The 27,785-nt window shown below is 50.1% G+C and overlaps 2 protein-coding genes across 7 annotated transcripts in view; both read right to left on the bottom strand.

Moving 5' to 3' along the window:
- Positions 1-336: 336 nt before the first annotated feature.
- Positions 337-20,993, bottom strand: DNAJB12 (DnaJ heat shock protein family (Hsp40) member B12). 2 transcript variants are annotated; one of them, XM_075109383.1, is made up of 9 exons: positions 20,820-20,992; positions 16,509-16,683; positions 14,888-15,033; positions 11,537-11,722; positions 9,462-9,541; positions 8,172-8,281; positions 4,949-5,121; positions 3,756-3,907; positions 337-2,337 (listed from the first exon to the last, which is right to left on the bottom strand). In XM_075109383.1, exons 1-8 carry the CDS (start codon positions 20,950-20,952, stop codon positions 3,786-3,788), a joined length of 1,125 nt encoding a protein of 374 aa, XP_074965484.1. In that variant the 5' UTR covers positions 20,953-20,992; the 3' UTR covers positions 337-2,337; positions 3,756-3,785. The 2 variants fall into 2 exon arrangements, with proteins under 2 accessions (XP_074965484.1, XP_074965485.1); XM_075109384.1 differs by having other exon boundaries at positions 1,504-2,337; positions 3,762-3,907; positions 20,820-20,993.
- Positions 20,994-22,400: 1,407 nt separating this feature from the next.
- Positions 22,401-27,785, bottom strand: part of MICU1 (mitochondrial calcium uptake 1) — a 110,790-nt gene continuing 105,405 nt past the window's right edge. For all 5 annotated transcript variants that reach the window (XM_075109378.1, XM_075109381.1, XM_075109377.1 and 2 more), the window contains 2 exons: positions 25,425-25,514; positions 22,401-23,343 (listed from right to left, as the gene is read on the bottom strand). In XM_075109378.1, coding sequence (XP_074965479.1) covers positions 23,183-23,343; positions 25,425-25,514 — 251 coding nt within the window. In that variant the 3' untranslated portion in view covers positions 22,401-23,182. The remainder of the gene's footprint in view (positions 23,344-25,424; positions 25,515-27,785) is intronic.

Raw genomic sequence — 27,785 nt, 5'->3', positions numbered from 1 at the left:
GTGGGAGGGGAGGAAGGTGCAGCGGCCCTCCGGCATGAGCCAAGCCTGCTGGGAGCATCGCATCCCAGCGGCACCAGTTTGAAGCAAAGGCATCCACCATCACCTTGCTGGGCCTCGTGGCTGCCTCAGGGGCCACCGACCCCTCCCCACCTGCTCCCCAGCCTTCCCCTCCCGTGCCGGGGCCCCGCAGCACGGGAGCGCTCAGCGGGACAGCAGAGCCGCTGAAATGTCATTTACTGAGCACCCATGAGGATGCGACGAAGGTGCCGTGAAGGCGCTGCACCACTGGCACTGGCCGGGGCGAGGGATCCGCAGGACACCAGCACAACCAGAGACTTTCACGTTATAAACATTTATTTATAGATGTACAATTGTATAATTAATTCTAAATTGAGAGATACAGCCTCTGCGAGCATCCGTTAGGATCTACGCCCTCTCACTTGTTATTATCCAGAGAGATCTACTTCAGAAATAAAAAATAATCAAAATGGTTCGGTGGGCGGGCTCTGGGCGAGGAATGCCGTTGTGCAACACTCGGCACCTTTTGCGAACACAATTTTTGGTTAAACCAAACCACCCCCCCCCCCAATCTCTTCACACCATCTGGCCTGTGCCTCTATTAAGAGCTATTTCCAAATGCCATACTTCCACCCAATTCCTTCTAAAGGTGGAAGAATCATTTAAAAAAGAAGGAAAAAAGAAAAAAAAAAAAAAAAACCAACCCCTTAAAATCAGGTCCAAGTCGTGGTGGCTGTGGGATAATAAGGCTTGCAGTTACGGGAGGACTGATATTTTGCAAAATAAATAAATAGCCGAGGACAGAGCACATGGATTCCTAACAACAAAGAAATAAAACCACCTTATCTCTCACCTCTTCCAGCCCCTGCCAGCCCACCCGGGAGCCGCTGCGCTTTTGATTCATTCCCCTGAGGGTGTCGGGGGACGGTTCTTAGTGAAAAGGTCTTTAGACAAAAATGAACTGCAGAGTACCAAAAACCCCCAATAATCCAGTTTATTCCATGGGAGGTAGCTCCGCTCATGCCAGTTTTGCTTTGAAGAGATGGCTCCTAACCTCGAGTGCCCTCCTGCCGCCCTAACGCCGGTCCTGCCCGACGGCGATCGCGTGAGAGACGCTGCGGAGCTCAGGTGGGGGCGGAGGAGAGATCAGGCACACCCTCTGATCTCCCCCGGCCAAACTTCTTTCAACAGAAGCAATAGAAAGCTCCGCTTCTTATGAACTAGCAGTATTTTACAGGTCTCCTCCAGGAAACGTTAGAGATAGGGCTGTCAAGGCCACGGCCACGTTGCAGACGGGAGCGCTGGTGGGTGAGGAACCCCAAGCATAGGACACACACGCGCGCAAAATAAAACCCACCAACAAAGGGAGACGGCCCGCGGAAAGCCCTCTTTACAGAACGAACGCCACACGCTGATTACGAGGCAAAATTAAAGCAGACTCTGCAACAAAAAGAAGTTACGTGCACAAATAAACCCAACGACTGATGAGCAAAAACCATCCAGGACAATCCTTCCCGTCACCGAGCGCGACGCCGGGGCTCAGCTGACCCGCCGCGGCTCCTGCCAACGCTGCAAAACCACACCACAAATCTGGACGGTTTCCCCAATTTCTTTGTTACCCCCCTACAGATTTGGAATTTCTTTTATTACAGACCCAGAAGGCAGGTATCGACATCCCAAGCCGCAGAACGCCGCTGTCCTCCAGAAAGCAAAGTACAGTAACTGCGAAGTGATTCTTGTGCTAGTGTCAGGCAGGGAAGCGCTGCAGAGTGGGACACGCTGGGAAGAGACCTCCCGCTTCCCCGTTTACCAAACCGGGCAGAAAACAAAATAATTTAATCATCCAACCCCTGCATAGTTTAAAAGTACAACATATATACAGCTATAAATTAATTCTAAATAGATTATATTTTCTTTTCTTTTTTAAAGTTTTCTGTTATCACCAAATCGTCCAATTTCTCTCCCCATCAGCAGTGACCAGCGCAGTCTCCTCCTGCTTCATGGCTTCGGCAGTTAGTTTGTGTGATTTTACACACTACGCGTTTGTTCTCGGGGTTGTGGGATCCCAGGAGCAACGAGACCGTCGCACGCTAGCGGTGTCGGAAGGGAAGGAGGAAGACGGGCAGCTTGATTTCCTGTCCTAATCGCTGCCTGAGACGTAGGTCGAACGGCGGAGACAGGCAGAGAGAAGAAAGAGGGCAGTTGTGCGTTGCTAATTCTCCAATTCCATTTTTAAGATAAGGTTTGATTCTTTTAAACATCAAGTCCGTCACCTCGGCTCAGTGCGCTTCGCCGAAAGTCTTCAGGCATTTCAAGAGTCTGGGAACAAAAGCGGTAGCGGTGTCAGTCTCCGGACAGTCGCACGTCACCGTACCTCCCCCTTCCTTCCCCCCCCACATTACGTCGGCGGCTGTTTCAGTCGCACTATTTCAATCCGCAGCGGGCCCTCCGCCTGAGAGCAGCTCTCTTTTCAGAGCACGGGTACAGAGAAGGAATCAAAGAAAAGCAGGTAATTAACGCTGGTCTGTCGCGACAGAAGAGGCGCCGTTATCAAAACAAGAAAGCGGGGCGTGTCAAGATAAGAACGGTTCCAAGACCAGGATACACCCAAAATAATGCCCAAAGCGACCCAGAGGATTTGCCAAAGTCCTCTTGGTCTTTGGCCAAAGACCAAACTTCCAGACGCGCTTCCTTTGCCAAGGAAAATAAAAACCAAACAAAAATTCCCCTGCTAAACCTCCTTACTTGCGTCTACAAATCAAGCAGCCGGATGTCCAACGTCCCCAAGGAGTCTTTGCCAGCCTGAACGGCATCCGTTCAACTAACAGTGCAAGCTTCACCTCCGATTTATTTTCTATAGAAACCCTGTTTTCAAATACTTTTGTGGCAGGAGGGACCTGTATGTTTTACAGGCACCCCAGCAGTATCTGGTTGGTGAAGTCAGCCCAGATAATTAAGCAGAAAAAGGACTCCAAACTCCATGCCAATTTTTTTTTTCCATTATTTTCGTGCACTTCCCCCATGACCCAACACACCCGGGCTCAGGCGTGCTATCTGGGCTCGCCTTAATCCGAGCTCTCCAACCCCCGAGGCTTCCGGACTCCCCCTCAGCTGGTTTTACTTTGATTCCCAGTTTAATGCAGTAAGTTACTTCTACCACCTGCTGTGAACTCTGGCCATTTGCTTTGTTCCCCTTGAGCGTCATGGGAAGGCAACGGGGGGGGGGGGGGCAAGGAACATCTGTTTGGTAGGAGTCCGTTCCCTGTCATATTGCTTCAAGTGCCAGGGGAATAACAGCTTTTTCAGCAAAACAGACAATAAAGCAACCAAAAAAAGGTTCGTTAGGACGTGGCGGCTGGGTGGCCGGCTGCCACGGCCGGTAAGGAACTCCCAACCGGCTGAGGCGCGCACGGCCGCTGTATCGGATGCGCGGTTGAGACGACCTCAGCTGAATTGCCAACACGCCCAGGGCTTTTGCTCTGTTCCTAGAGACCCAACGCCGACAGTGCCAGAGAAAATGGGGAGCTTGGAGAGAGCCGAGGGTGCTGACATGCAAACTAAACAAAATCGATTTCCCAAGGAAGGAGTGTACGCTTGACGGAGGGGGGTGCTTCCCCCCGTGATGCGCGTGCATCCAGAGGAGACTCGTGAAGATCTGTGTCTCAAACAGAGATTTAAGTATGAAAAGCACTATCATGCCCTGCTCTGCTGCCAGGGGAAGCGTCACCAGCTCGTACTTAGACCTCTGCTGAGCGAGCAGGCGGTAACTATCCATGCAGAGAGGCTTGAACGTCTGACAGTCTGCTACAGCTGGGGGTGCCCATCTTCTGTGCTCGCTGGTACAGGTCCGAGTCTCCGAAGTAGCGCGCCCGGTACAACAAGCCTTCCTCTGCAAAGGGAAAAGCCCAGCGTTACGGCCTTGACGCAGAAGGAGACCCACCCACCAGGCCACGTCCCACCACGGGCTCTGCTGGGAACAGGAGAAATCTCGAGTTCTTCAAAGCTAGCTGAAGCACACGATGAGGCTGAGGAAATGCCCCGTGCCCTTTCGGACAGGATGGGTGTAACATCTGCTGACAGCTCATCCATCCCAGGGAAAGCCTGAGGAGCCTGACGGGGCCTGCCTCTCGTCCCAGGAGGCACACGAAGCAGCCTACAGAAACGTTACCCCAGCTGCATGGGGAAAGAAGAAATGCAGAGGCTCAGAGCTCTGTGCATCGGCCTCGTTTGGCACCACTGGGGGCTCTTAACAGCCCCTCCTGCATCCCAGGTACTCAAATCCTACCCTGGCCACTGCTCTGTAATCACCCGCTGCTGGGAGCGGGCAGGCAGGGAGGTCAGGTCACCCCTGGGACTTGGCGCACAGTTTGCTGCCCTCGCCACACTCCGCTGCCTGGCTAGACGGCCAGATCACCTCTCACGCTGTCTGGCGGGGTAGCTGTCCCTCCTAACTCTGCGTGCCTTCAGCAGCACTCAAGGCGATGCCAGTGCTGCCACCACAGCCTCCTGAGCAGGGATGGGATGTGGGATGGAGGACACCACAGGCAGCGGACTTCCAGACAGGGTCCTCAAACAACTAAAATATTACACAGAGCTATCGGGGGCCCCCTGGAAATGGAATGGCTGCAACCTTCCCCCTCCACTGGCAAAGAGAGATATCCTACTGACACAGCAGGGAACCTCCAGGGCACAGCTCCTGTCTGACCAGTTCTACAGCAGCATTAAAAAACAAAACAAAACAAAAAAAACCCACATACTGGATTTGCCATGAAGTCACAGACAGAAAAATAAAGCAGCCAACAACACAGGAAATGTGTGCGCACCGCGTTAAAGTATAACTTTAGCATAACCCCGGTCCCAGTAAAGACCTTTCTGAGGCTGACCTCACGCAGCAGCCAAGACCCTCCGCTCCTGAGCCCACACTACTCACTCTGCTGCTTCTCTTTCCAGCAGTTATTTCGAAGGTTCGCAATATAGTCGTCCTCCACACTCCTTTCAACATTTTTCAGGTTTGTGCCCGTGTATTCATCTGCGAAGTTCTCAGATACGTAGTAGACGACTTTCAAGTGCTCTGTCACTCTCTTGTGTATGTGACCCACAGACCTAGTTCAGGGAGAAGAGTCAGAACAGTGTAGGACACTCTTCAAGGGCAGAGCAAAAAACTCTTTATAATGTACAACATGCCACGATACCAAACCACTGAAAACATACGTCACTCCTGTGCATCCACAGACTTGAAGGTTTGGAAAGGGGAAGCATTTCTGGTGGAAATGAAATGCCAACACAGGGAGAGAAAACCTGCCAGGCCTCTAGCTAGGTGGGCAGAGCTCCGAATACAGACATAACTCTGAGGCAGATTGCCCAAGGCCCAAACCCACTTAAAATAAAGTGTTCATTAGAATTTTCAGCACTAATTAAATCTCTCTGCAATTTCCTTGCTGACGACACCATCATCTGGTTTTGGCGGCGAGCCCCAGGGATGGTTACAAAGCTCGGAGGCTGATGCTCGTGCGGTGCAGGGTGAGAGCAGCCAGTGGGGCAGAACGGCGCCTGCACAGAGCAGCACGGCAGCGCCGAGGCGAGGGCAGTGCGGGGCCGGCTGTCACAGCTCCCCAGCAACCCTCGCTCAGCACAGCTGCCTGTCGGTCAGACCTGGTCCCCTCTGCTATTGTATCTGCTAACCCCAAGAGCGTCAGCTTCCTCTACCACATCACATGCTGCAACGAACACTGCTGCTGCAAGAACAAAATTAGACCTGCTCTGCACTCGAGCCTGCACTGACTAGTACAGAAAGCACTTTTCTGTAAGGAAATCTTGTCTTACCCTACCCCCATGAATTTGCATTTCACACAGAGCCCTGTACTTATTTTCCCCAACACTCTAGCAGACCTAGAGATACTCACTAGGGCGTGTTTGCAAGCTGTAACACAGGACCTGTGCCCAAACGCCGGATTCATCGGGAACAGCTCCATCTGGAGACGTGCCCAAAGTCTTCCATAATAAATACCAGCTGGCTGCTGCATTAAAAGCAAGCCTGATTCTTAAGCCAGGTGTAACCATTAACTCACCTGGCTCACCCTTCAGCCTGTTATCAGGGTTTACAGGAGTGATTCAAAGACTCCTGCACGTTTCATCAAGGTCCAGCACTCAGGGACGAGCGGTGGGTAACCGGATTGACAGAACATGGCCAAAAAGCTCTCTTGGCATTTTTTGAAACAAAGGCTAACACATCTCCAGCAGTGCCTGCTGGCAGAGATGGAGTCTGGGAGGAGGTCAGCTCACTATTTTACCTGTCAAGACAGAGTCCTAAGCTCTCCCAAAGTTCATATTCGTCTTCTGTATGCAGATGAACTATGGAGGCTACAAAGCGTGCCCTCAAAGGTGGAGTATTTAAGCTTGCAGAGCTTCAGCAGCCTGCTTGAGTGTAAAGCATGAAAATAAGGGCAGGACCTGGCACAAGAGACCTGCCACCTGAAGTCAGACGTGCAATTAAGTCAGGCAGATTCCATGAGGTGTTATTAAAGAGCAGGGTAGCACAGAGAGGGCCACAACTAGACAAGTCTTTCAGCAGAAACCTAGTTTTTGGAAGAGATTTACAAAGGCAACAGAGTGACAAATGGTTCTTTAGGACTCTGCCTTTCTCAGTGACAGCTTCGCTATCAAGAAGTGGCATTAAAACCTCTGTGTGCCATTAAAACCTCACCAGGTTCAAAAGCTTCTCGCCTTCCGCCCACTGAATTCAGTGCAGCGAGCTCCAGCTTTCTGCCAAATGACAGCCAAGCTCAGCACTTCCCTTTACATCAGGCAGCAAAAGGGGCCTGGCTGCGCGCGCGAGCGAGCAGCACCGCCTGCCGGCACAGCACGCCTTTTGCTCCCGAGCTCGTTTCATCTGAAGTGCCTCAGTCACTCAGGAAGGATGACAGAGGACTGCATCAGCTCATTCGCCGCTCTTGTCCAAATCCAAACTTGGAAATCGGTTTGCTTGCTGCTACCCGAGCACGCAGAGACAGCGACAGCACTGGTAACAGGGAGCTGAGCAGCAGAGAGACACCTGGGGCTCACGGATGGCTCTCCTCTGACAGCTGACAAGGCTGGAAGCAAACCTCTGCCTACTTAAAAGCTGCCCTCCACTGAACATCTTCTTGCCCCATAAACCACCTCTTCACCAGGATAAAACAAACTGGTACACATATATAATGCTTATAGTCCTAATATCAACGGCAGAAATCACATCTCAATATTCCTTAACCTCTCAGAATAACCCATAACTGTGCCCTCTTCAAAACTGCTCCATCGTCCGGTTCCAACCGCTAATGTCATAGTCTTTACCTTGGACCTGAAAGCTAAGCTGGGTTTTATAGTATTTAACATCATCAGTGGCAAACGTTGTCACCTGTGAAACTACACAGGGCCCACTGGCTGTAACCAAGTCTAATCAAGTCTCTTTAAATACACATAAGGAACTTGCACTGAAAATACATTAAGCTTTTGTCAAGAATAATGCAAGCGGTCAGAAATCAAGCCTGTTTTCCCATTCTTTGTTGGCACTGCAAAGTGAGTAAGAATAAAGACTCATTTCGTTTGTCAGCCAAGTGAGCAGATTGGGGGATTTCCACAGGATCTAGAATGAAACAGCTTCACTTTCGCATAGCTATTTCATGGCAAAATTAGAATTCAAAACCAGGATTTCTCTGGGAGTGTCTTTTACTCTACAGGAGTCTTATTTGTTCTTCTCTTCCTCTGTTGCATTGTACTAGGCATAAACAGATTTGGCTTTTGTTTTTCACACCCCAATTTAACTCTACAGTTCAATTCGTTCTGCATATGGGATCCTGGTGCTGGGCTACAGTCTCACAAAGTCATTTCGTCTGTCCCTTTATATGACACCCAGCTGTGGGTATGGCCTGCAGAAGGTCCCTGTCAAAGAACATCCTCCCTTAGGCAAGTGAGCACCCTGCAACCTCCCCACACCTTCCATCTCAAGACCTGTCTGAGAACCAGGAGGCCTTTGCTGACGTGTGATGAGATAAAGGGAAAAAATAAAAAAGACAGGAAAACCAGAGTGCCTAGATCCCTACGCCATCGCACCACCCTGCCCTCCAGAACCCAACCACTGCCCCAGCTGGACAAGTTTTAGAGTAACAGGTACTAACGGCCTTATGCTCAAACTGTAGGGTGGGTTGGAGACCATCATCTGGCTGAGAGCAGACACAATGATCAGGATGAGGATAGGCATCAGCTGGACAAACAACCCAAGGCCACCCTGAAAGAACAGAAACACACAGTGGAGTGCCACCCATACACTTGTATGCAAGGAACCCAGAGCATCACTCTCCTGCCCTCCCAGCCCTAACACAACCGCAATTCTCCTGCTTTTCGCAGGCATTTGGCTTAGGAGGCATCCCAAAACAACTGGGGGCAACCCAGCAGCCCACAGTTCCTCTCCAGAAAGGGCAGCGTGACTCTGAAGGTCCAAACCCACTGCCCCTTCTCTGGATGTGATAAAGGGCAGAGGGGACTGGCAGGGGGAACCTTGTGAGTGAATTCCAGAAGCCTCACGCCCATATTCCGTTCTTCTAGAGCATACGTGGTTTCTGTCCTGCTTGTGCTAGTGAGCAGAACTGGTTTTATGGAAAGCCTTCTCCCCTCTTCAGTGTCAGATGAAAGTAATTCCCCCTCTACCTCACCTCCTGAGCTTCCTCCAGTTCCAGCAGAGTACACCTTCCCCTTTAAGCTTGAGAAAAAATACTCAGGAATTTGTTTGTTTTAAAAAAGTATAAGTGGCTCTCCCCAGAAAATAGTAACGTTCAAGACATAACCCTGGACTCTTAAATGGGAAATCCCTGATTCTCACTTCTCTAGACCAGAGGGCTTGGAGTGCTGGAGATATACTTAGATTTTCTGTGATGGGAAAACATAAAAATAAGCTCATGCTATCAAGTTTCTCCCTTGGTTAATGAAGCATCACGGATTGGAAACACCCCATCTTCAATACTGGAATACAAGGGAGAATGAATTCATGCTGAGAGGAGCCACAAGTATCCATATTATCTGAAAAGTGGATTTACCTTTTGAAATTACAGAATTAAATCAGAAAGGGAATGCTTATGCTGAGGTAAAGACAGGAATGCTTCACTGGTGCAACCTCATTTCAAGGCGGCACTGTTTCAAGACACACCAGCGACTTCCCCACTGGATGACAGCGATGAGAGTCCCGGGAGAACAACCACCAGTAAATTAAACTGCAACTTGGTTTGTTGTTTGAACAATACAAAGTATTATTTTGAAAATTCAGAAGGCAGCTCAATTCTCACGACTCCAGCTTTCTTTTCAGAGGGTGGAAACAAGCGGGCTGTTTCACAAGACAGCCACGCCAACTAGCTCGCAGTTCACGTATCGGCAAAATCTTTAGACTCTCAGCCCCCCGCCTGTTGTCCACTTACGTCACCCTGATGATCTCGTCTGTCCTGCCTCTGATGGTAGGTATATCGCATCCTGCCATTGCTGTATACGTGAACGTTACCTATAAGCAAAAGAAAACTCTTAGACGGAAGTCAGAGTACGTAAGACGGTGCAGGCTGGCCAGGAAGGAACCACAAAAAGCGGCCGTGCTCCACGTCAGCCTCACCAATAAAAAGACAGTAGGAAAAAGTAGACTGGGTGCTGACAGCAGCAAATTCAGGAATTTTAACTTTGCACGTTGTCAGAATGGGCTTGATCCGTTTCTTTGGTTTGGGCCACACTCAGCAAAGACATAAGGACATAGAGATCGCAAAGGAATCCACGCTGTGCTCACGCTTCGATCTGGCCTGATGTTACTACCGCTCTCAGTTCAGCCCACCTCACGTAGCCAGCAGCCAGTTTGGCGCTGGAAGAAGGACAGCACATCTGCCCCGCCGGCCTGCTTCCAGGCTGGAGCTGGGACATCGCAGTGCAACGGTGATGTGACAGACTCGGGCTATTCCCGAGACCCCTGCACATGTCCCAGGTGGGTGTCCGCAGTTTTGGTCAGCAGGCCATGTGGCTGAAGCCCCTGACTCAAGCCACTCCATCGTGCTGTCTTGATAGAGAGGCTGTAGCTTTAGGGGGAAGCAGATATAGGACTTCACAGGAGACTGACAGAAGAATTCGTATTCTATTCACCACCCGAAGCAGTTGTTTACAAAATGAGCTGTATAAGCCACAGCTGAAAAAGTATTCCTAAGGTGTACTGAACAGATATGTCTGAAGGCGAACTGGTGGTGGGCACAGAGATCCGTCTACAGGATCTTGCAGGATCATATGAAAATTCAGGTTGGAAGTGACCTCGGGAAGTCCAACCTCCTGCTCAAAGCAGGGTCAGCCATGTAGAGAGAATATCTTGTACAGGCCTCCCCACTTCTAACTGAATTTACTTTAGATTAAAACTAATCACAAAAAGAAATAATTTTGGTAGTCTTTCCACCCTAAAACCAGAGCTCTTCCGTGTCTTGTTTTAAATGTCAAAACTACAGACGAAAGGGAGACCAGCTGAGAAAGCGGTCCTGAATTCTCCTGGGACAGTGAGGAAAGGATAAAAAGACTGAGCTAAAATAGCAACCTGTTGTTTCTACTGGAGTAGCTTTACCTCTCTGACAGGCAGAACATGAATGCTGCAAAAGGCTTCAAGGTGCCTTTGCAAGTGCTTGACGTTAGTGTGTTAATTCTCACATACCAGATAGGAAAGAGCTACCAGAGTAAATCTTCTCAACTGAAACAAAAATATTTATTTTTCAAGGTTGATCCACAGAGGTCAAATAACCGCTGCCTCCACTGCCAGTCAAATATGACTAGAGCGAATACAAGGGAGTCTTCTAAAATACCCTTATCCTTACATTAAATCTGTGTCTTTCTGATTGGAACTGATCAAGTGAAAGAAGAGTCACTCAGTTCTTTCCTGCTACCCAAACCATGATCTGCACTGTGGGTAGACAGGACACAGATTTAGTTTTCAATTCAAGAGATTTAAATTATGCTCTAGAAATAACACTTCCCTCTTTTTTACAGGACACAGTGAAAAGAAGGAAGTTAGTGCTGATCTCGGAGAAACTGCTTCAGCTGCATGGCAGAGCAGATACAGATCAAGAACAAGGCCCAGGCATTAGCATAGTTTGTTCTGATGAGAAGATTTAACTTCTAAAACCACCAGGCAGAAAAGCCTTCTTTAAATCAGGATTATTTTTACAACTAGCCTTAAAACAAGTCATTTTTTTTATTCTAACATTCAACCCAACCTAATAACAGCTAATGTTGCTAGCATGCAAACAAATACCTGAAGTTGGGAAGAAGTCCAGCTCTGATGGTTACCTGCTGGATGCTGAGTTCTCCAAGTACCCATCTGAACAATTTAGAAAACTCTAGGTGTTTAGGATATGTGTGAAGGAGAACTCTCTTTCATCAAACTCAGCAATCCTTGCACGGCCAAATAACTCACTACTGCATTGTTGCTCTGTCAAAAGGATCGGGTCCCATTCAAGAGATTAAGGTTTAACGTGCTTACTAGAAGGAAAACCACCACCAAAAAACATGTTGAAGAGGTCCTCGGGGGAGATGTCTGCCTCAAACCCGCGGTGGAAGTCCGCGTGACTGTGTCCGTGCCGAGCAGGGTTGAGTTTCTCGTCTCCAAACTGGTCATATTGCTTCCTCTTCTCCGGGTTGCTCAATACTGCGTACGCGTTACCAATGGCTGGAATATTGACAATAAGGAAGCAATTAGCCTCTTTCTTCTGCAGATAATACATTTAGCCCTGCAAACTGCTGGGACTTCCCTTTCTCTTTACACAAACGAGATTCTCAGCTACCCACATCTTTTCAACAGGCTACTTCAGTGGTGCAGCACTAGTACCTGGCACGCTTCTCTGGCAAACACAGACAGAAGGAAACCACACCGAGAGACTCAATGAAAAAGGCCTTAATTAATTCAAATGAAGGAGTTATGATATGCCTGGTATGAATTTGCTATATGTCCCCAGAGAAACCCTCTTGGATGAATGAAACTATGAATTGCGAAGGAAATACTGGTGGTAGAGCAGCTACATGTTTCACTTAATTAAACTTGTTATTTCTTTTCAACAACTAATGCCAAAATCCTTCAGCCGTAAGCAACTGTATAGGAAAACACAATTTCAGTTGACAAATTTTATTCAAAAGTGGTATTAAGGGAATTCAATGTCATAGCCTAAAACCAGAACTGCAAAGAATTTAAATACGGGCTAGATCACTGACAGGGGCTTAAAAACCTCCCACAAAAGCTGTAAGGAAACATTGGCTAGAAGTTGTGCCTGTCAGCTATGAATTTCAAAACTTCCTGATGCCAGAAGCAAGGTGCATAATTACCAGGACTGTTAACCAGTGTCTGTGACAGTGGAAATGTACTGGAACTAAACCCCGGCCAGTTCCCCAGGTCACTCTCCTTCCAACCTCAGCACGTTTGAGCCTTTCTACCAGAACGTCTGCCTGCCACCCTCCTATTTCCATACTTCTCTCTCAACACGTTCCAGTTTAGCACTTCCCCGCTGTACCAACCTACCCAAGGGCCTCCCTGCGTGACTGCAGAGCCTATCCTCTCTCCTCCCTGCATGGCAAGGAGGTGAAAGTCTTCATGGCAGCAGTCGTCTGGTGTGTAAAAGGCAGGGGCAGAAGTGATAGAAAAGGGATATTCATGTCCTTTGGAGGAGATTAACTCCAAGATTCAACATTTTCCCACTAGTCAGATCGAGGTGTACGGTTTCTCCTTGGACTAGAGATTTGGAGCGTGGAGGATGTAATGTCAATACGCTTGTTTTCCTTCTTGGTTATAATTAGTGCACACAGAGCAAACATTTCTACAACCAGGCAAGGAAGCTGGACGACGAGGACTGACTCTCAGCATGTTAGCTTGTTCTTTCAAACTGTGCAGTTAAGCAATGAAAATGGAGTGGTTCAGGGTTTTGTTCGTTGTCTGATTTTCTGCTGACAAAGTCCCAGAAACGCCTCATTCCAAATCAGGGTTTTAGCTCAAAGTAGCCAGGTTCAACTCTTTTTCCAACGTCAGCCAAAGGTAATGATGCAAATCTGCTACAAGACAGCCAACTGCAACTATGGACTGAAACAAGGTCTCGGGACAAGACGTAACGCTTTATCAGCTGTCACTGGGAAGATGAATGCCAAGACTTCAGCTAATACATCAACATAAGAAAAAATTAACTAAATCCTCATAGCAGTGCACGTTTCCCCCTTCACCCTCTGGAACCAAACAGCTGGACTCCAGCAAACCCTGCAAACTCAGAGCTCAGCTTGGGGGCTGAAGGACGGGGGAGCCAACGAGGCAAGGCTGGGACGAGAGATAACCTGAGAGCAGATAGCTCTGCAGTGGAGGATAAAGGGCACCTTGCTTAACGCACGACTCCTGGCATGTAACTCTCGTCAAAACCTTCGTCAAACATCATTATTTAAGATTACAGGTGAAGAAACCTGCCTTTCGCCACTTAGCAAGGATTGAAGGATAAACTATCAAACAGCAGCTTACTGCACATGCGGCATAGATAGATGTCTGCAGATGCTCACTCTTTAATCTGGCCCCCGTACTAAAACAGGCTTTCCCAAGTAGCTGGGGGTCAGCTCGTTATTTGCTAACAGCAACATACTTATCAGTGACGGATTTAAGTCTTAAAAGACTTGAACAAACCTTACATAAGACTTTTACCGCTGAATTAATGTCTGCTAGAAGCTTACCCGAACACTGTATCGATACACTCGCACCAGGCTAGCCTTGCTCCCTGCTCCAGCAGAAGGCTCATCCATTTCACTCCCAAGATGGCCAGAATCAGACCATGGTATTTAAATGGCTTAACACTGCAACATCAGCGCTGTACAACTGGCATCGAGAAATTCTCTGTTTAGCTCAACAACAAGAATCAAGCTTCCACAGCTTGCAAAGGAAAATGGGGTTGTATGTTCCAAGCAACAGGAGTTCTCTCGGAAAACAGCTCCAGTTTTAAGGCATTTTATTACCCAGGGAACACCCCTGCCGCATCTGTAGAGAGGCCTTGAGAACCAGGCTCTTTACAGCAGAACTGAAGCTCCTGGTGACCTTTTTTGAGTCTGGCTGGGCTCAGCTGTATGGCTGGGGCAGTTTCACCCTAGAAATTTTCACCTGGGGTTTCTACCCACCTATTCCACCCGCTGCCTTTCACAAGGGTCGGGTACTGAGTGCTTGTTTAGAAACGTGAAGGCTTATTGGCTGCCTGAAATGCTCAAGGAGTGGAAGGGTCTGAACATCAGTTCTGAAGAAGATGGGTTTCCTGCCATGGGGCCTGCCCAGCAGTTTTCCCTTCGAGGGATTCATGAACACAAAGGCTGCCCCTGGTGCTGCACAACTTACTGGGCCTCTACTGGATTTGTCAGTATACAGGGGTGCACCCCAGCACCTGCCCCGTGCTGGATGGCTGCAGGACTTGGAGCTTTTCCCTGCCAGGTGAATGCTCCAGCATCTCTCCAAAAAAAACCCCAGATGGCTAACATCCCGAGGGAATTTCCTCCTGGGCAGCATGGCAGAAAGATGGAGCATCACACAGGAAGGGCTGCTAGGAGAAAGGGAAAGTTTCTCCTTGTCCAGCTAGCAGAGGTGAAGCCTGTCCATGCCAAGCAGAGGTGAAGCCTACCCATGCCAACCTATGAATATAATTTTAAGCTTAGAGTATGCTTTGTTCATAATACGACGTGCTCAGACGAAGAGATACAACTTTACTAAGAAGAGATATATTTCACTCCGCCCGATTCGTGAAGTTGTTTTTAAGAGTCTTTGCTAGCCCAACTCAGCACCATCACCTGATAGTTGAGGGCAAATCACAAAGTTGGAAATGTTCTTTACCTTTAAACGCCTCTGTAGCCCCCGGTGCGTGGTTCTTATCCGGGTGAAATTTCAGTGCAAGTTTCCGATAAGCCTTTTTCAAGTCCTCATCAGAAGCTTCTCTGTTTACTCCCAGAATTTCATAGTAATCTTTGCATTGCTTTACCCTGCCAGTAGAGAAGGGAGAAAACACAGTTAGTTTCAGCTGTGAAAACCACTTCGCATTGAATACGTCAACTCTGCAGCATCTTACCATCACAGTTTTGATCAACACTGTTCAGAGAATTCTGGTTTACTCAGCTCTAATTCCTCAGAGGTGACCCAATTTTCTTCACAGCCTCATTCCTGCCGTGCCTGCGTTACTAGCACACAAACACTCCTGCAGAACAAGTCAAGCCAGTAGAGGTAGAAGGGCCTCTCCTCAGGCAATGATATCAACCACTGAAGAATGTGATGGCAAATAAGCTTCAGATTCATCACGCTCATGTTTTGGAGGCTATTTGGGAGGGACTACAAATGGCAGGCCAGGATCTGAAGGATAGCTGGACTATTGGCTTTTTTCACCCCCTCTCTGTTCAGACTCAGTTAATTCACAGACCTAAAAATAACGTCAGCTGAATGCTAAAGGAAGAAAGAGGGAGCTGCCCAGGCCTGTGTGCTCAGCCCAGCTCGTTCTGGGTACACTCACAGGCCAGCAATGGTTTCTCCTTCTCACATGACTTCGATGAGACAGAATACTGCAGGCTGGGGTTTTGGTGAAACGGATGATGTAACAGGCATCCCCACAAGTCCATTAGCCAGAGCAGTTCTTGCACAATCCAGACCATGCCTATAACCTTAAACAAAGTCTACCAAGTGACTGTGCTTGCAGTTCAGTCCTTCAACTTCCAGTATTTGCAAATGGTAGAAAGGAATAAAGAAGGGCTTGAAACAGGGCTGGGAAAACAGGGGACTGGATTAACACGTCCTGGGACTTCGCAGCAGCAGCTTTTGAAGGGTCCCACGCTAACAGCAGAGGGAAGTGTCCTGCGGTGGATTTCTACTTTATCAGGCTCTGAGAGAGGCCATGAGCAGAATATCGGGAAGAGAGAGGAAGAAGGATATGCCCTGTCACTTGCTACTACAGCAAAGCTCAGAGTAGGGCTGCCTAGGGCAAGCTATGAGCCATGACTTTCACCTTCAGGATCTCAGGACCACGTGGGATTTTTCACAGTATTACTGAATAACACTGAAGCAAATGTTAATGTGAAGTCCCTGAGTTGAATGCACCCAAAATGCCCCTTGGGACCTCAGCCTGGAAGAGGCCTATGTGCCTATAGTTCTAGCCCTCGTACATGCCTTTGGGGGAAAATCTCATCCCTCGTAGCCCCAACCCAGCTGCCTCTCAGGGCTGCTGTAGCTATAAATCCTCCTAGATACCTTTTTAAACACCTAGTGAGTTAAAAACCGCTCAATATGGTTCAAAGCTGACCAGATCTCCTTACATGGCACAGAACACAAGTTGTTGTCCAACTCTCCCTACTCTTTCTGCCTTCCTCCTTCATGTTCCATCGTTACATCTTTAAAACATTGCAAAAAACAGAGTGGTATTGCATGATAAACCCAAGCTGCAAGTTGAAGCCACAGAGAGCTGCACACACACCTCTTCACTGCATCCACCTGGTCCTGAGTGTAGCCCTTGGGGGCCTCCCCACCAGCCTCTCCGTTGGCCGATGGGAACTCTCCACTCGTTTTCTTGAACTGGGGATTTGTGGACTCCTTGGATTGGGACTGGCTATTGGCTGATTGCTCGTTCTTGTTGAGTGATTCAAGCAGAACTGAAATAAGAAAAAGATTTAAAAAAAAGAAGTTAAGAGGCCACCAATTTCAAACTGCCCTTCCCACTCTCCCATAAAGAGACCCTTCTTCATCCATGCCACCACTCCAAGACCCCCCACCCTTCATCAGAAAGACCCTCACCTTTTCACCCAGCCCTTGAGCTACTGCTGCTTCTCGCCCAAGTGTGAGGGCTACTGCTGTAGACATTGCCTGCTTCTCCCGATGCACACAACCTCCACCAAAATCCCAGGCCCACCCAGCTGGACAGTCCAGGAGACGCAGCGGATCACCAAAGCGGCACATCCTTCTCCCCTCCTTTTTCCCTCACGTCCCTCTCCTTAACAGCGAAGCACTTCCATGTTTGTTCTCTTGCATATTATAAAGCATATTATTCTTCTTTATCTCCTGCCTTTGAGAGTCTACCAATCTGGGTAAATGATGTGACAGCGCAATATCTTTAGGGAGCTTAGAAAACAATACCACAGGATGCCAGTCACAGGGAGACACAGGGACACTCCCCTTTCGGGGACAGAGAGCTGCAACCCTGATTGCTGGCGGCATGGTAGGACCCGTAACACCTGAGTCAGAAGGGTGCTTTGTTCTCTTGTGCTGTCTTGCCTACTTATTCAATGCGTGTAGGCAAAGCTGTGAAAACCACAGTCTCTCAATTATCAAATGCGATTTGCATAAATTCAGTGTCCCTTTTCTTAAGCGGGGTGTGCATGTGTATTGGGTAAACTGCTGCGGACTATCACCTGCTCCTTGCAAGGCTCAGGCACACACCGTCCTCCACCCTTTTCAGCCAAGAGGGGACAAACATTCAGGCTGGGCCTAACCACACCGGTGACAACACTGTGAAACCAAGCCGAGACTCCTCCAAGCACAGAAGCAGCTTTCCGTCATGCATTTCCCTGGCAGCTGGATAGCACCATCTTTTTAAACTACTTTTGTGGTTTTTTAACCAAATATCAGACTGATCTCTTCATGCCTGTAGTTTCTGAAGTTTATATATTGCATGCCCATTAAAGAGAACAGGCACACGTAACACGATTAAAAACAGACAACGATATTTACAAAGGCATCAGTGACTTGACGAGCTTGCAGTCCTTTATCCAGAGCCTAGAACCGAGAAGGACATTTCATCTCCTCCTGCAGATTGCACACTACAGACCTTGCACTATGGGGGTATCACATTCTTTATGCAAGCGCAAACAACACTTGCAGGCCAAGAGACGAGCCAAGATATCCTATCTGCCCCGCAGAGCTTGTAGGGGCAAGAAAAAACCGCTCGGTAATCCAACAGCCAATACAGGCAATTGTTACAGGACGAAGGATAAAAATGACAGCAGTCAAACGAGCAGTAACTCACTGGATGATGAGCTTTTGAGCTTGGGGGCTTGATGGATTTCGTCTTTCAGAAAAATAAAGCCCTCCCTTGCTCATGTTTACACCACCAGAGCGTTCACAAAATTAGAGTCTTTGCTTTTGTTCTGTCCAAACCTGGAGCAAACAGACAGGTGCTTTTAAACCTCATCTTGCAAGGCTGCCCCTCCACCCACCCCACTCCTGCTGTTTTAGGCTCAGTTCCCTACAACTTGCCAAGAGATTTTTGGTAGCGTAGTTCCCAAAACCAACCACAGAAGTCCACATACAGCCACTGCTCAGTCCTATTTTGCTCTACAGCCCCAGTCCTATTGCTTCTGCATCCCAAAGCCATGCCGGCCTTCCACGCAGTCACAGCACAGCGCAAATTCATAAATTACTGAAGCAGAGACTGCTGAATTAGTTTTCTGTTCTGCCAACTCAGCTCCCCACCAAGCATGTGCTATGGATCACTTTTCCTCACTTATTAGCCAACATTTATTCTACTTCTGTTAATTTTTCCAAAACTCGTGCTTAAAGGTGACCGGTGAGACTTTGTCTATACCAGCGTGCCTGGCTGCATTTAGGCAGAAGATTTTTGCTGAAATCCCCCTGCAAAACCCTTTGCTGATCCTGTGACGACACCTGCGGGGCCCAGCCAGGGTTGGAGTTTGAAGCGCCGGCTGTGCAAGGTCCACGTCGCTGATCTTTGCCAAACGCAACGTAACTCATGAGAAAGAGATTTCCCAGGGGCACACGAACTATGTAAAGACTCGGTGACAGCAGGTTAACTGCGGGATCTTTGGCAACATTTCCAACTACAGACCCAAAGCACATGGGTGAGCAACCGGCAGGACATCAAGCGAAGGGTCTTTGGATGGCAGCTCTGGCATGAATCTTGAACCAGCAGCTTGATTGGGTCTGGCCACAAATTAGCACACTGTATTTAACATTAACCTGCCCTGCTGCCCCTCATTCCTCTGCTTTCCACCCCTATGCTTCACTTCCCTCTCCATACATAGCCCACCTTTTATTCTGGCTGTCCCAGGCCATATGATTAGGACAAAACATGACTGCTTTACATTGCAAACCGGTGCTTGCTGCCATCCAGATCTGCTTTTCTGGCACACGCCCTAGCAAAGCTCCTCAGGAAGAGCGATCTTTGTCGGGGGAGCCCTTCTGTGTGCTATGCCGCGCCTTTTCCTCCAAAAGTCGCTTTTCCTACCCAGTAATTTCGCAAAAGCAGAAACTCTGAACAGGAAGGGAAACCACAGCACACGTACTATGGGCTGATATGCTGTGTTTGAGGGAAGGGGAAGAGGCCTCATGCAACCAAAGCGAGGACTACAGGAAGCCTCGGGCTCTCCTCAGGACAGACATGCTGCAAAACACAGCTGAAGAATCAAAACTCAGATAAGGTCTGTCAAAGTAAAAAAAGAAAAATAAACCAAAACACAACAAAATCTGCAGCCCCTTGTATAAATTTCTGCAATGTAAGAACACACAGAGAAAGAATTGTGTTTGGCTGCTTCTGCAAACCACTTGCCAGTTGCTTTTGTGACACATTGATTACGTGTGCCATAAAAGTTCCTGGAATTACCAGAAAGGAGGTTGTAGTGAGGTGGGTGTTGTTCTCTTCTCCCCAGTAACAAGCGATAGGACAAGAGGAAATGGCCTCAAGCTGCACCAGGGGAGGTTTAGGTTGGATATTAGGAACAATGTCTTTACTGAAGGAGGGGTCGGGCACTGGCACAGGCTGCCCAGAGAGGTGGGGGAGTCACCAACCCTGGGGGGGTTCAAAAAATGTGTAGACGTGGCACTTGGGGACACGGTTTAGGAGGCCTGGCGGTGTTGGATTAGCAGTTGGACTTGATCCTAGGGGTCTTTTCCAACCTTAATGACTCTACAACTCTTAATGATTCTATGAAATGGGAGCACTCCTCAAAGCCGATAAAACTGTTAGCAGCTCTTCAAGAAGGAAGATTATTTTCCAGGTGCTGTAACGAACGGCGGCAGCTGCGCTGTGGTAATGACTGGGGGTGTACGAAGCGAGAAGCAGCGCTTGCTGAGCGGAATGGCTGGGGAAAACAAGCAGCTCGAGCACGTAAGCTGAACCAAGGCCTCTCTGCCCGCCTGCGAGCTGGGTGCAGTCGCCACCAGCGGCTCCCCGGTGCTCGGGGAGGGGATTCCGCCGCTGCAGGCCGGCCGGCCACGCCAAGGCGGGGAGAGGAGGGCGGCTTTCTGCGGCCCCACCGAGACCGCCTTTTCCTCCCCACAGCCACGTCCTCGCAGCCGCGCTCCCAGCAGCAGCTGTGACGGCGGCCCACAACAGCAGGAGGGCGACCACTGCGTGCCTCCTCCTGCCCGCCCCTCGGGGCAGAACCCCCTCCTCACCCCCCCCCACCTCCCCGCCCCGCCTAACGCAACGGGCCGCGAAGGGAGGAGGCACGGCACAGGTAACGGGTGACAGCCGGTACCCAGCAGCCCGGGGACGGGGGAACGACGACACCGGCGGCCCAGCCCCGTCCTCCCGGGATGCCGGCCGGCCAGACATACAGACACGGGGGACAGACCCCGGCCCGAGCCGGGTCCCTCACGGGGGCGGCGCCGCCGCAAAGCCCGCCGGGATCAGCCTCCCCACCCCCCCCACCCCCACCCCGCATGGCGCAGGCGCGGTGGGGTGAGAGGTCAGGCGCGGCGGCGGCGGCGGCGGCGGCGCAGGCCTCGCTCCCCCGGGCCCCCCCGCCCCGCCCCGCCCCCCCGGGGCGCTCACCGCGGACCCGCGGCGACGGGTACAGACGCTGCGCCTTCTCCAGGAACCGGCGGGCCTTGTCGGGCTGGTTGGCCTTGGCGGCGGCCAGCGCGATGCCAATGCACCGCTCCGCCTCGTCCCTGTTCGACTCCATGGCGGCGGCGGCGGCGGCGACCGGGCGGGGGGGGCGGGGACGGTCGCGGGATGATGGCGTCACGGGCGCCCCGCCCTGCCGGCGCAGCGAGGCGGGGCCGGGGAGGGGGGGGTCCGCCATGTCGCGTCGCGGTCCCGTCCCCATCCTGGGGCCCTGCCGGGATGTCCCGGGCCCCGGAGCGGCCCTGCACGAAAGAGGGTCCGGGCGAGATGAGGCCGCGCTCCGGCGGGGAACAGCGCTCTGCAACTGGAACCTGCCGCGCATCCATCTCCGCTGCCGCAGCACGGGCTGTTGGAGAGATTCGGTCGTACCGGGGATGCAGCGGGCTTCGTTTTGTTCCAAAGAGAGAATTCTGAGATGGGTGACGTTTGTCCTCGTCCTCGACGTTTGATTCGTACTGAGGACATGGAGGCGCTGGAGCGTGTCCAGAGAAGGGCAGCGGGGCTGGGGCAGGGTCTGGAGCACAAGTGTGCTGGGGGGCGGCTGAGGGGGCTGGGGGGGTTTAGCCTGGAGAAGGGGAGGCTGAGGGGAGCCCTTCTCGCTCTCTGCAGCTGCCTGAGAGGGGGGTTGGTCTCTGCTCCCAAGTCACCAGTGACAGGATGAGAGGAAAAGGCCTCAAGCTGCGTCAGGGGAGGTTTAGGTTGGAGATGAGGGGAAATGTCATTCCTGAAAGAGCGGTCGGGCCCTGGCACAGGCTGCCCAGAGAGGTGGGGGAGTCACCATCCCTGGGGGGGTTCAAAAAACATGCAGACGTGGCACCTGGGGACATGGTTTAGGAGGCCTGGGGGTGTTGGGTTGGCGGTTGTACTTGATCCTAGAGGTCTTCTCCAACCTTTATGATTCTATGATTTCCATGGAGGATCCACAGCTGCCCATGGGCTTGTGGCAAGCAAGCAGGACAGACAGCAAGGACAACCCTCCCTGCAGGCAGGATGGCAGAACCTGCACCCCAGCACTCTCACTGCCTGATGTAATGTCTGTGGCAGCACAGGGACCAACCCCTGAACAGAGCATGCCCCCAGCAGGCAAACTACAGGAGAGGAGAGAAAGGAGATGATGGTAGATGGAGTGATCCCCAATAGCAGGATCAATATCCTCATATGAAAATATTCTAGTAGTGTGTTATCGCCTCAAAGAAAGCCTGGAGCCCGTGGCTGTCCCTCAAACACCCGCAGAGAGCGCTCCTCTCTGCCAGGCGGAGCCTGTGGCAGATGGCTTCTGGGGCCGTCCCAAACCATGCCACTTGCCCAGGGCTGGCTGGCAACGTGGGGCAGCGAACTCAGCAGCTCTGGCCCTTCCAGCCCTGACTTCTGGCCTTTGTCTTTCCAGCTCCAGAAAGTCATTCCATTGTTTTTTTTCCCCCCTTCCAAAACACCCATCTGTGGTGACTCACCACCAGCCTTTGGTGAAGGCCTGAAGCAACTGAAAGAGATGAGCCATGAGCCATGTTGTTGTGAGCAGTATCTTTACATGATACTTTACAGAGAGGACAACACTCAGAAAATAACATCTTTCAGCCTGTTCCCATTGCAGAACAGCAATTCCCCATGGAGAGGACTCTCCATTTAAAAAAAAATAATTTGAGACCTCCCGCAGCAGGTTGCTTATGCAAGGCAGGATGGGCAGCAGAGCTGGTTGCTCCACCACTTCTAACTGCTCTTATGCCAGAGGCAGCACCTCAGCTCAAACAGCCCCTCTGCGGGTGCACCCATCCCCTCCACCCACCGACACTCTCGGGGTGCACGGAGCATTTGGCCAACGAAATCCTGGGGTGCTCTCTGCACCTGCCTCCTCCAGCCTCTGCTCCTAGGTCCGACCAGTACGATCTATCCAGGAATCCCACAGCTTCTTTCTTAGGAGCAATCTCAGAATTAGAATAAACCCCATGCCATTTTGTAATAACGTTAAATGACAATGATTTGGGTGCAGCCCGACCAGCTCGCTTGATGCCCAGCTCTGCAGGAAGGGCGCATCACAAAGCAGGGGTGGCGGCAGTAAGAAAAGTCCTTTTCTTTTTCCTGAGAGAGGCATATTAATGGGGCCAGCAGCAAGCAGAAGCTGTGAATACAACAGGCTTTGATTTCTGACTTCGATTTACAAAAAACTCCTGTTCAGTCTGGGCTCTCCAGAGCCTGGTGCCACTCCACAGGTGTCCACAGTGGCGGCGCTCGCCTGCAGGCGGTGGTGGCAGGGCTGAGGCAGGGAAGCCAGGCGCTTCTCCCTAGCCCCGCTACTGCTTGGGCATGGTGAAGTCCCACGCTGTCTCCTGGGCGCATTTCCACATTGCCCGCATGAGTCGTGTGAAGCCCATGTCCTTGGGCTTCTCCAAGCCTCTCATAAGGCGCTGCTTCATTATGGCAACAAATTCCTTATTGCTCAGCTCACCATTCCCTGCGAGAAGAAGAAGAAGAAAAAAAAAAGTATATTTAGAAACATGAAAACCCACCACCAACCTCCTCCCCACGTGCACTAACTTTAAAGGGCAGCAGCCACAACTGTCACCTCTTGCAGACACTGAAATCACATTTGTCTTCAACCTCCCAAAATACCCTGCTGAGCAAGGGTTGCCGAACCACAGCATTTAAATCCCAACCCTACGGATGCTACCCCGCTTAGCCTGGCACCACCACATCTTGCAGGGGCTTGAAGACAGGAAAGCAAATGTGAAGCAAATGCCCATGCACCTGTAGGAAACTCTCTGCTATAAGTGATTTAGGAAATTACGGGAGTCCAGGGTAACAGAGCACAGATTTTTCTTAATGGAGTAGAAGGGAAGTTCATTAATCTAGTGAGGTTATTGAGAATTAAGTCAACGAAATTGATGATAAAAATAAGATTATAGCAAATTGGGACAAATTTTATTCTGTAGTTGCTTATCCACCAATAAATTAAAACCTCTGGGATTTTTCTTCAGGGCACTGGTTGATTGGAGGGGACAGCAGCAAGCCACAGCATGACCGACAGCCTAACGCCTGTCTGCTGAGGGGCTGATGCCTTCTGCTGTGATGCTGCACATATCCCGTTGCCTGTTTTGCTCCCCTGCCTATGGCACACAGCTGAAAGCACTGATTTTAGCTTCTGGAGAGCAGGACAGGAAAGCGACCCACCTTTGGGCACAGAAGAAATCTGAGGAACATCAGCCCCCAAGAAACAAACCTGCCAGTGCCATCGGTTCCCCGGATCAAGGGAGAGAGAATCTCTCTGGCTGATATGGGGAACGACATCATTTTATTTCATGAACGAGTGTCTTCATTTGAGAGCTTTGGTTTTTTTTCTTGCCTTACATCTGAATGCAAATCTGGGCAGCAAAGTTCCAGCAAACTGTCAAGGGGTGAGTAAAATTCCCTCTGGTGTTGCAGGTTTTTCATGCGTGCATTGTTTGTAAACACCAACGGAGTGAAAACACACACACAAAAAAAACCCCAAACCCCCAAAAAGCCCCAAGAGGTCTAGTGCGTGCTATTCCACTTGCTTCCTTACGGAGGCTCCTCTGGCAACCCCAGTCTTTCTCCCCAGAGGTTTGCTATCAAAATATTTAGCAGATTCTCCTATGAGAGGATGCAAATGGAGAATATTCGCCTATGCTTTGGTTCACTCTAATCTTCAGCCTGATCATCTGGCTTGAAGATCGTATCAGAAAGCGGCACCGAAGCAGAGAGAAAAATGAAACAAGATATACAACCTTAGAAAGGTGCAAAGAAGCAGGTGGGGCTGAAACCAAAAGGGACAACAAGGAATAAAATAAAGCTATTTTAAGTTCATATTTATATCAGAAAGCAAACAACTGTCTATTTATGCATCACTGCTGCCACTCAGAGCTGCCAGATCCTAGTGACTGTGCTGGAGAAGCAGGGTGCCAGCAAGGCCTCTGGTTTTGGCTTGACAGCTTTGGGCGAATGCAGAATTTTGCTGCTTTCCAGGTCTGAACTGCTGCCATCATCCCCTGGTGGCAAAGACTCCGCTAATTCTCATTAAATCAACCCGAGACTGCTTCAGTGTGGCAATGAGCTACCCCAAAGCGCTTGCATCCTCTGTGGGCCAGCAAAGCAATAAGCTTCCCAGCAGGGCACAGAGCTGCCATTAATTAATTAAGCTAATATTTGTCCAGGACTTTGGAGATAACAAAGTACCAGATAGGCTCGTTCCCAACACTGGAGCACAAGAGCTCATTTTGTTAAACAAAATAAGAGTTTTGTGGCAGTGGGAGAGGGGAAAAAAAAGCTGTGTAGCAAGCTGTGCTTTCCAAACACCTTAAGATCAACGTCTCGGAAGCTGGGTACCATCAGCTGGGTACTAGAAGGGCAGGAGCATCAGTACAGATCCACGGCCAAAGAGCAGATGGTAGCACGGCAAGAAGAGCCAAGGCCATGTCAAGCTTTCACAGCTGGCATTTTTCTCCCCCTATTTCTTCCCCCGGATTGACTCTTGCCCAGCCTGGCCAAGAGGAATGGGGCGAGGTTGGGGTCACTCACCATCGCAGTCGAAGAGCGCGAACACCACGTCGCACACGTGGTCGGAGAGCTCCACCTTGGCCACCGTCCTGGCCACTTGCTGCATCGTCACTGCGATGGAAGGAGGGCACAAGGTTAGTGAGATGTCACGATCTGCCAGCCGCAGCGAATGCAGGCACAGGAGTGGAAGACTCTTGTTCCTTCACAGAAAACTGCCTTTATGAAAAGATGCCACGTTCAAAAAGGCTCGAAATAAGCTTCGTCCCCGGCCTGTTCAACACATGCCTCAAAACCAGGCTCCTCAAAGCCTTTGCCTTCCTACTTCAACACCACACGGGGTGAGGAGAGCCTGCTGGTGATCACCGACATGCGGACACCTGTGTGTTCAAGATAAATACTAAAAACACTGAGATGAGATGTTTTTCCCCTGCTTTGGTTATAAAATTGGAAGAAACGCCAGCACTACAGCAAACACCAAGTGAGAAACCTCTCCCGACGGGCTTGATCAGCAAGACAGCTCCTTCTGACAGTGCTGCAAAGATGATACTCTACGAACCAACTATTCCAACAGGCCAGGAATAATAAAAAATGGTTTTCCTGTTAAGCAACTCAGGGCCAATAATTGCAGAGTGAACCCATCCACCCTCTCCCTGCGACAGGCCCTGCAGCAAGCAAACAAGGTTAACCTTGCAATAAAATAAAGAGTTGTAATGAAGTATTTCACTTCCCCCCGCCAGACTGGCAGCTGAGCCCATCAGCAAAGAAGCGAGTGGTAGTTTTATTCACGCCTCTAGAAAAGAGCAATCCACGGAGCTATCAATCTGGCAGGGTTATGCAGTAGATTTTGCTGCATAAGGGGCGGAAAAAAAAAACCCCTTGCCGGGCTGGTTTAGCCATTTCCCTGCATGTACTCGTGTGCGTCTGGCTGCCCTCTAGTCTCCCTTTGACAGCTGGTAATTGAAGGAAGGAGGAGAGGTAAGAGCAGCTCAGCTGTCACTGTCAGGGCTGAAACACCCTGCTCCCTTCCAGATACTCAATAAAACAGAAGGGCTTTGCATGAATGTGAGCGTATTTTAAGTTAAATAGCTTCCCTACAAAGCCTGACCCGAGGAAACCCCGTCTGGAGAGACTTTGCACCAGGCCCACAGCAACTGGGATGAACGTTTAGCTGCAGAGCTCCCCTCCGGCAAGGCAAAAGAGGGAAGCGGCGCAACCCAAGACTGTATTGAAACCAAAAAAAGCCTCTGCTTTCATCCACAGCAGCCTTCTGGGTTCATGCACTCTGGTCCCTTTGCAGAGCTACTGGCCCTTCAGAAATTTTGAAGGTTATGTGTCAGAAAGGAAAAAAGCACCCAATCTGTATCGTAACCGGATTAATTAGAAACTGCATAAAATCTTTCTAATAGGATTTCCGCCCCCCCCCATGACTCTTGAGATTATCAGTTCCTTCCACCCCGTTTCTGCTCCCCTGAGTGAGGTTTGGGGTTTACAGGGAGGAATCCACAGCCACCATCAGCTCCTCTTCCCCTATAAAATCCCTCCTTTTACTAAATAATGCAGAAGACTGACGTTAAACAGAAGGTGGATTAAAATATCTATAATCTCAAGTAGGCACCCACTGTTTCCCTGTAATTATTCTTTTTTAGTTAAAATCCTTTCCTACGTGAGAGATGTAGCCCTGGTCTGCAGTTGCTACTCTGTATTTCAGTTCTCTCGCTCTGAGTCAGGGCACAGCACCACTTTTGTGCGTGTCTTGCTGGCAGCCAGAGCCTGCTTTGTGGAGGGCGGTGGCAATGTAACCATTAAGGAAAACCTGCATTGATTTTGTTCCCCAGCCTTATGCCAGAACCTTGCCAACCAAGCTGTGGGGAGACCGCACATCCCTCCCAGCCCACCCACGCCGAACAGGCTGCAGAATATAGCACGCCACGCACGCCGTACAGCTCTCAAGAAAACCCGGCTAGCAAAGGAGAGGGGGGAATTAATATTTTAAGCACAGGGACAGCCACCATGTCCATGCATCCCTTTCCTTCTGGCTCTCTTTTCTGAATACACACAAATCAGCCAGCAAGAGGCAACACGATCGAATGAACGAACTGCAATAGAAGCAAGCAGGCGCATTAGATGGCAGCAGCCCTCCAAGAAGGGCTTTAATGGTCCATCATTTAATTAGCTCACGCGGACATCAAACACGCACAAATTAAATGACAAAGCTGCCTTCAGCTCTCCCCCTTGAACCGAGAGGGAGGGCCTGATGGCCAGCACCACACCAAACCAGAGGAGAGGGTGACTATAAATTGCACAGGTGTAATACAGTATTTATAGGTCCTCTTTGGTTAAACACCACGAACACGAAGTTGCAGCAAACACCAGAGACAAATG

The sequence above is a fragment of the Phalacrocorax aristotelis genome, chromosome 14, assembly GCF_949628215.1.
Source record: "Phalacrocorax aristotelis chromosome 14, bGulAri2.1, whole genome shotgun sequence".
Taxonomy (NCBI): Eukaryota; Metazoa; Chordata; class Aves; order Suliformes; family Phalacrocoracidae; genus Phalacrocorax; species Phalacrocorax aristotelis.
This window is presented reverse-complemented; position numbering and strand designations above follow the sequence as displayed.

Excerpts from the sequence above, each read along its gene's own strand:
- DNAJB12 (XM_075109384.1), bottom strand. The coding sequence starts at position 20,952 with ATGGAGTCGAACAGGGACGAGGCGGAGCGGTGCATTGGCATCGCGCTG. Across the intron at positions 16,684-20,819 it reads CCCGTCGCCGCGGGTCCGCG|TTCTGCTTGAATCACTCAAC; the intron begins GTGAGCGCCCCG and ends TTCTTATTTCAG. Across the intron at positions 9,542-11,536 it reads TGGTGGTGGTTTTCCTTCTA|GTAACGTTCACGTATACAGC; the intron begins GTAAGCACGTTA and ends TTTTGCTTATAG.